The sequence below is a fragment of the Rhipicephalus microplus genome, chromosome 8, assembly GCF_043290135.1.
Source record: "Rhipicephalus microplus isolate Deutch F79 chromosome 8, USDA_Rmic, whole genome shotgun sequence".
Taxonomy (NCBI): domain Eukaryota; kingdom Metazoa; phylum Arthropoda; class Arachnida; order Ixodida; family Ixodidae; genus Rhipicephalus; species Rhipicephalus microplus.
The window spans coordinates 93,399,598-93,407,450 of record NC_134707.1 but is presented as its reverse complement, the minus strand read 5'-3'; the positions used below and the strand labels follow the sequence as shown (position 1 = coordinate 93,407,450).

The 7,853-nt window shown below is 43.7% G+C and overlaps 1 protein-coding gene across 1 annotated transcript; it reads left to right on the top strand.

The window, feature by feature from the left end:
* The first annotated feature begins 3,660 nt into the window (after nucleotides 1–3,660).
* On the top strand, nucleotides 3,661–7,503 carry LOC142768666 (uncharacterized). The gene is made up of 2 exons (XM_075870684.1): nucleotides 3,661–3,888; nucleotides 7,062–7,503. The coding sequence occupies exons 1-2, from the start codon at nucleotides 3,673–3,675 to the stop codon at nucleotides 7,305–7,307; spliced, it is 462 nt and encodes a 153-aa protein (XP_075726799.1). The 5' UTR covers nucleotides 3,661–3,672; the 3' UTR covers nucleotides 7,308–7,503.
* Nucleotides 7,504–7,853: the final 350 nt, after the last annotated feature.

Sequence of the window (7,853 nt, the reverse complement as noted above, 5' to 3'; positions counted from 1 at the left end):
GCTTTGCTAAAACAAGACGGTGGTGGCACCTACCCGTCGCCTTGAGTTCTACACTATATCACCTCTGAGGCGGGCGCGCACACCCTTCTCAGAGCCACGCACTTTGTTTAAAAAAAACTGCCAGATGGCACTCATGTCTCACGTGGGACGTGACTTGATGCGCTCGTTCGCCTCCGCTGCACGCTCGAGGCAGTCTAACGCAGCGCCTCTAGAATACCATTCATAAATTTTCCTAAACAGAACATCGAATAAATGTTTTGTTCACTCTCTCCACACGCAAGACTATTGTCTTTCGGCGACATGTGCTGATTAAATACAGATACGGGGCCAATTTTTTTTCGTGCTTCTCTCTATCTCCCCGCTCGCACATCTCATTCTTCTCACAGTATTCTTGGTGTATTCCTCACAGTATTCCTGGTCGGTGTGGTTTCGCCGTCCGGCAGCGAGGATTTGAATTTGTGCATCATTACGCTAAAGAGCGACAGTTTCGTTTTGATAGATTCAAGGCAGCGCCGGCTTTTCGTATAATATCGTAAGAAGTTGTATGGTTGGAGCATACTTTGTGGTTCGGTTCGGCGACCACGCACGAAGTGCTTTGCATTTCGCCTCTTGTGAACGTGCCGCTTCGTTAATGTGACAACTTGTTAATGTGATATCTTGTCACCGAATAGCGCAGCTCATACATGCACCAACGGTATTTCTCAGTAGGCTACTTCGAATTTTTTTGAGCCGCTATGTAAGCCATTTTGTGTGGCTCACTCGTTTTTGCTATTGGCATCAACTAGAAGCTATGAAAGAGCAAGATATGTCGTACTGTAATTGAATTGAACAATCTGCATAATAAATATGTCTTCAATTACCTGCAGTTTGCAGTGTACTGATACATAAGTCCACTTTTCTGAAGGCACTACACCGTTCGACGAGTCGAGCGACGTTTTGCTTCCTGCGAGCAGTGTGAACTGCAGAATTTTTCTGTGCTCAAATTGGACATAACTATAAACTGAATGTGCAAAATGCACTATATTCTTAGCCTGAAATATTATTCTGTTTGTGCCAAATGCAAACATTTTTTACTTCATGTAAAGGAATATTTAATTTCAACTTAATTGGGATGAGACACTAGAACACCGGGTAAACTTAAGAATTATGTTACTATTCTTCTAGCGATAGAAGATTGAGCGCCTTCAGGCAACATGGTAGCGAATCAACACACTTACGTTCAGTTCTCAGAGTTGGTGTCTGAAAGGACTAAAGTTATTTAGTGGACTAGCGAAACCGTTCTAAAAAAGTTCGTAATACGATCACGTCGTAGACAGGTGAACGCCGCTCCTCGAACACTTTGCTGCAGTGACAGATCTGTAACACCTTGCAGCATTCACGGCTCAAGCTGCCACTTAATCCTCGCTTTTCTGAGGCGCTGTGTGGTATATAGATGAGCACAAGCGCAGGTAACCTATTAGCTGACAGCGCATGCCTTTGTGTTTATTGCCTCAAATACCGACAATTTGAATTTGTTCGTAACGAGGTGGAGTGCCTATTGTGCATGCGTTGATGTAGTCATTGAACGGAACCCACGACAAGCTTTGTCTGAGTGTATGTTCTCATAAATTACCACAAAGATAAAATTATGACGATGGACGTTCATCTTCGAGATACATATTTGCCATTAGGCATTAGAGTGGCTGCTTTTGTGTCATATGTTGCCATAACAGCCAAAAAATGGACATTGTGCAAGCTCTCCATTATCAAAGTGCGCAGAAACATCAACTACTTATGAGAAGACATGGTGCACTTTCGTGTTACGAGAATTCCTATGACGGAGGGATCAGTGCCATTTTTTTCGCATGTCGCAAGTGCGGCGTTTCATGATGCTTGCATTTCACATGTGCCTTTCACAAGCGCTCGTGAGGTAAGGCGGTCCTTAAGAAGTAAAAGAGAGCTTTGGTTGCTTGGAACCTATGCGATACCATCGTCGTTGTTTCAAGCAGAGACAGAGACAAATGGAGAGCAAAGGCTCGAAGGTCAACCAAGCTTGGCTTGGTTGGGACGGGAAAAAGGGGGAATGATAGAAGCCAATGAGGTAGATAAAAATGAACATGAGTAATACAGATATGAATAAATATTCAGCTCGCGATTACACCAACATGTTCTCACGCTGCTCTTTCACAAGCGCTCGTGACATCCGATGTAGGGGCCCTACAACACCTTTTGAGCATGGTCAGAAAACGCTGCCGATCGGTAGTAGGGGCTCCCGACAAAACGCGATCCAAATATTATAGCACAGCACGCGGCCACAATAAATTATCAAAGTGAGCTACAAATAGCTTTTTTTTTCTCTCGACAAATCACGGAATGTGCCCAAAAGTCAGACGTGAAGTAAATTTCCCATCTTTCAGTCGTTGGCTGATTTGAAAATGGCTCGCTCGCTTGTTACAGAGACGGCCACGGAATGTCACTACGTGTCCACGCGTGCGCGCGCGATCACACTGACTGGCCCAATCGTCCACTTTGATCACACTGAAAAAGCGCCGCATTCGAAAAAAAAAAGAAAATGTGCTCAACGTCACGAGGCGCATGTGACATTTTCTGTGGCCCTACCGCCACCCTTCCTGCTTAGCTTCCAGCGCTTTCGTCGGGACGAAAGAAGAGAGAATGCAATAGCACCGTGCATGCAACAAGCTTTTGTCCCTCCACTCGCACTGGACAGATTTTTTTAATTATTTCTGGCTCTGAATTCGTAAGGCAATAAGCTTTTTCGGTGAATTTATTCCATGGTTACTTGAAAAAGCGTCTCAGGGCCCCTTTAAGCAGCACACGAGATGCTTCGGTCACTTTGCACGTATGCGAAACCATCTACCAAGGTCTCGGTACCTTCTTTTCTGTAAGTTGTCGTGAATCCAGGTGACCGAGCTTGACTTCGATAGAACGTCTTTAAGATTGGTCACTTGAACAGTCGCATAAAATGTGCTCGAGTGTCTCCTCGCAGTTGTAAATGTTGCACGGCCGCACTGCTGGCCATTTCAATGGGACACGAATACGCAGTTCTAAATGTCACGCGCAACCACATGCGACACAGCATTTTTATCACGTCGTGAGTGCCCGGGCGAGAAACGAAGTTGAGAATTTAGGACGAATACAGGCGCGCGTTCGAGAAACCCTGCCTACTCTATTGTAGAAACTTGATACGGTGAGCAAGTGACTTTAATTGCCGCGCAGCGTCCGTCTTCAAGATTAGTATAGGCATGCGCCGGTCTTGGTTATGAGCCAATTGAGAAGCTTCATCAGCGTGGTCATTGCCGAGAATTCCGCAATGACTTGCAGCCATTGAAATAAAATATTGTGTCCTTCCTCGACCGCTTGGTGGTAGCCCTGCCCTACATAATACACTGATTGTTCGTGTAATCCGTGCCGTAAAGTGAAAGGTAGTGTCTCTATGGTGGACCTCAAGTCGCAAAGTATGCCCTCATGCCACAAGCACAAGTTGACACAAAATTGTCAGCCCTAATTCGCCATACTCTTAGTGTTTTTCTTTTCAAATTTAACAAAAAGTACGCGTGACCCAGGTTCACGTTGTTCCTCGTGTACTACGGCGGACTGGCGACCGACAACAAAACGGTGAGCCGCGACTACGAGCTCGCCAAGTGGGTCGTGGTGATCGGAAACGCGCCAGCCATGGCGGTCGCCTACTTCCTGGTCAAGCACTACGACCACCTGTCCGCCATCATTCGCCTCATGTCTACGGTGGCTATGGCTCTCGCCTTTCACGCTGCGCTCGTGGCCTTTGGGCTGTCGTTGCCACTCACTGTGCTCATCATGTGGGTGAAGCTCCTCCTGAACATTACCTACGTCGTGTTCTCCGTGGAAACCGTCGAGATGTTCCCGACAGAGGTGCGAAATATTTCATTCTCTGTTCACGCTTCTAAAGTTGTGGCGACGTTCTCTCGGTGACGTAATTGTTGTTCACAGCAGAACTAGGCTGCGACTGGACGGAACAGGAATAAAACTTCTCCTAAGCTTTTTCCGACATTAAATTTCTGTGACATGGAGAAAATGCATAACTTCGGCTCAAACGTTTTTCACTGTCCAGAGAGGAATGTAGCAAAATAAGATTCGTATTCAGCTGCAGTTCTTTTTCAACTTGAATGCTTTATGTCGCATCAGTAAGGCTAGATATTTACTTTAGCTATACTCCGCTATGTTTCTTCTGAGACTTGGTCTTTATAGGCACTGAATTGTTAGTATTGTTTCTTCACAATTATGATGACTGCGATTGATGAACTCTCTTGCATTATTGTACACTGAGATTATGTTTGTCGTCAGTGACTGGCAGCAAATGAAAGGAACAGTCTGTTCGCTGCTCTTATTTGATGACCTGGTAAATGATATGTAATTTAATCACAATGGTGCTTCGTCCTGAAATCAATGTATTCTTTTTACAAAACTGGTCAGTGATCGAAACTATTGAATTTGTCTAGCTATGCAAAAAAATGTACTATAAAAATTATTCCACAGATTTTTGTGTGAAAATACACTCACTTGATGCATGTGCTTGCCTATTCTTTGTGTAGTTTTGTGTCACAATTTAAGGAATAACAGCATGCAAAACGTACGAAATGAAACCATATCCCACTAACTGGGATATAGTCAACACCATATCCCACTAATTAGAACTATGTGCAGATGCGAAGCAGTGGGCGCTAACGCTTACACTAGCTGCGTTGTTGACGTTGGCGCTCACCGCGGCGTTGCACAGGAGAGAAAACTTGGGAGGCGCAAATTATGCCGGTTCATAATTATAGACCGGCGTTTCCTGCTAGAACATGCCAAATGCTGCTAATGGGCACTGAGAGACAAAATTCTCGAATGGAACATGATGACGCGCAGTCTGCTTTTAGCGATCACACAGGCTGTGAGTTTCTATTGTTCAACGCACAGGAGAAATCTCTCACTGGCGTTACCATGTAGGCCAAGATCCAGGGCCTGTATATACGGGGTAGCCGTGAACGGCTGTGTAGCGTGAGCAGTTGGGTTCTTTTTTTTTTAATCAAGAAGCTCGCTAGCAGACGCTGCCTGCGTCGACATTTCGAGAAAAGAGCGGAGAGTGTGGGAAAGGAGAGAGGGGGGACGTGCATGTGCATTGGGTGTGTGGGCATGGTGAGGAGCGAGGTCCAGAGGAGAGAGAGAGGGTGGTGGTAGTGGTTAGAAGATGAGAAAGGCACCTAATTTCTGCAACCCGGTCAGGAGCACGGCGCAGTGCCTGGAGAGAGGGGACGAGCAGGCGTAGACACGTAAGCTATGTTGCCTGGGAGGAAGAGCACAGGATAGAAGAGGGGGACGCGCATGCGCAATGGGGTAGTAAGTGCTGCTGCGAGAGATGGCTAGAGGAAAGATAGGCGGAGCGAGTGTTGGCTGGCAGATGCCTTTTCCGTCGACGTTGCGGGGCGAGAGAGGAGAAGAGAATAGAAGAGAGAAGGGAGGTGCACACAAGCGCTGTAAAGGCGCTCACGCTGCACACCGTATTGAGCTCAACCATAGGATGCTTTGCATCAAAAAAATATGTGCATGTTTTTATACTGCCTCATAACTACCTTGAAGTGTTGTCTACTATAAACCTCAGAGGCCCCTCTGGAAACACAGACACGCTCCTTATTTTAATTTCCTACTGAGCCAACCAAAATTAAAACGTCGAGATTAGACGAATCAACAGTTTCTTTCATTCTTTTACATTTTTCATATTTTATCTTTGCATAAAATATCATTGTCTTCATTTTCATTAATTTTTCACTATCAGGATTTGCATTGTTTACCTGTTCCATTTATGAAGCTCTGAATGACTTTAGATCTCGTATGATGTACATTTTTTAAACACGTTAGTTAATTTTTGTATCGGCTAGTTGGATATACCACTGAGCCCACCAAAATTAAAACTTTGAGATAACGATATTAATCAATGGGTTGTTTTTACTACTCACATGACCTTCTTTTTACATTATATTAAAGTATAAAATTTGATTGTCTTAATTTTCATACTTTTTTCAGGGTAAAGAATTGTTTACTGGTCCGCTTTAAAAAGCACTGAGAGAGTTTGGATCTTATATATTGTATGTTTTCTGAACACGTTATGTATTTTTCAGATTGAGTAGTTGAATGTACCGTTGAGCCCACCAAAATTAAAGCGGCATGAATATAGCGGCATGAATCAATAGGTTTTTTTTACCATTCGCAAAACCTTTTCTTAAGTTTTACTTTATTCTAAAATTTCAGTGTCTTAGTTTTGATGTTTTTTCAGCGTCAAGTTTAGCTGTCCGCCTTATGAAGTTGTGAGGAAATTTAATATCGTATGCTGTACATTTTCTAAACACGTTAAAATTTTTTTGTTGACTAGTTGAATACACCACCTTTACAACCTTGCAACATTCCATGCTCACTTCTCTCTGTAGACGCCATTGCCCTCCGAAGCTGCAAGTGACAGATTTTCGCCTAGGGAGGACCCAGCATGCATTTTTAGTAGAGTGGATACGATTTGATTTTACTATCTTTTCTTCCTTATCAGAGATAAATGTGGAGTATTATTGACATTTTATGGCTACCGACTACGTTAAATTGGCGTTTTAGTAAACCAAGGCGTCAGAGCAATATTCAATGTGCGTGTTCTGAGGAAGTAGAAAAAAAACATATTTGGCGTATTAGCCAAGAATGTCTCTGCGCTTTATTTATTTATTTATTTATTTATCTACATTGCCATTGTGCATTGCTTAGGGGGAAGTTAATATGGGTGATTACACCCTACAGTTATCAAAAGATGCATTAGCTACAGCAATGCCCAATATACTTCACATAGTATACCTAGAAATATATTGTATACCACAAACTGTTGACATTCAAACGATACATTATGAACTTCACAACGCTTCTAGATGAAAAAAACGTTGCTGTGGACTATAGTGAACAAATTCACTATACTGTGGACCGTAATATTGCTTTAATTCTAGGACGTTTTCGGGGTATGAAAAACCGCTTCATATGCGCAGTTATGTACATTTTCTGCGCATATGTGCCAGATGCGCAGTGTGGGCTTCGCTGGTGCCTACATGTGGGGTCGACTGGGTGCGACTTCTGCCAACGCGGTTAAGGACCTCGAGAACCAGCTGAACGGAAGTGCGAAGGCCCTCCCGGTTGCCCTCTGCGCTCTCTGTTTGTCCCTGTCATCGCTGATGCTAGTGACGCTGAGCAACGAGGAGGCGCCTGACGCGGCAGTGATGGCACTCATGTGGAACGACGAGAGGCAGAAAGAACCGAAACACTGACGCGGTCGCGTACCTCCTTGGCGAGGATTATTGGCATATTTGGCACACGTGGGCTCATGTAGCACTTGCAACTTTGAGTGCCTGTGAACTGTCTGTGTTTTAAGTATATGTTGGCTATTATTCTTCCACTTTAAATAACATCTAATCGACACCACTCTGCCTAATCATGTATTATTTTGCCGTGTTAAGCGGCCAATTGCAGTTCATTTGTTCGTATTTTAAAAGCATCTCGTAATTGCTTTTTCACGTTTGTATACACTTTTTGTTTCCCTTCGATGCAATAAATCACTGCATTCTTATTAACAGTGGCTTTCTGTGAAATCGCAGCAAATACGTGTCGACTCATTGATTCTGGATGTGTGCTGTCTAATATTTTTACGTGATTTTCATACATTGCACAAAGTAAATGTTCAAACCAAGTAGCATTGAAGTAACACACACAGAATATGTGTGTCGATTCATGGATGCTGGAAGTGCGCTGTTTAATATTATTATGCGATTTCTAGAGACTGCACCAAAACAAGTATTCAAACCAAATAGCTTTGA

Coding starts and splice junctions, on each gene's coding strand:
- LOC142768666 (XM_075870684.1), top strand. CDS start 3,673: ATGGCGGTCGCCTACTTCCTGGTCAAGCACTACGACCACCTGTCCGCC. Junction 3,889..7,061: donor TCGAGATGTTCCCGACAGAG/GTGCGAAATATT, acceptor CATATGTGCCAG/ATGCGCAGTGTGGGCTTCGC.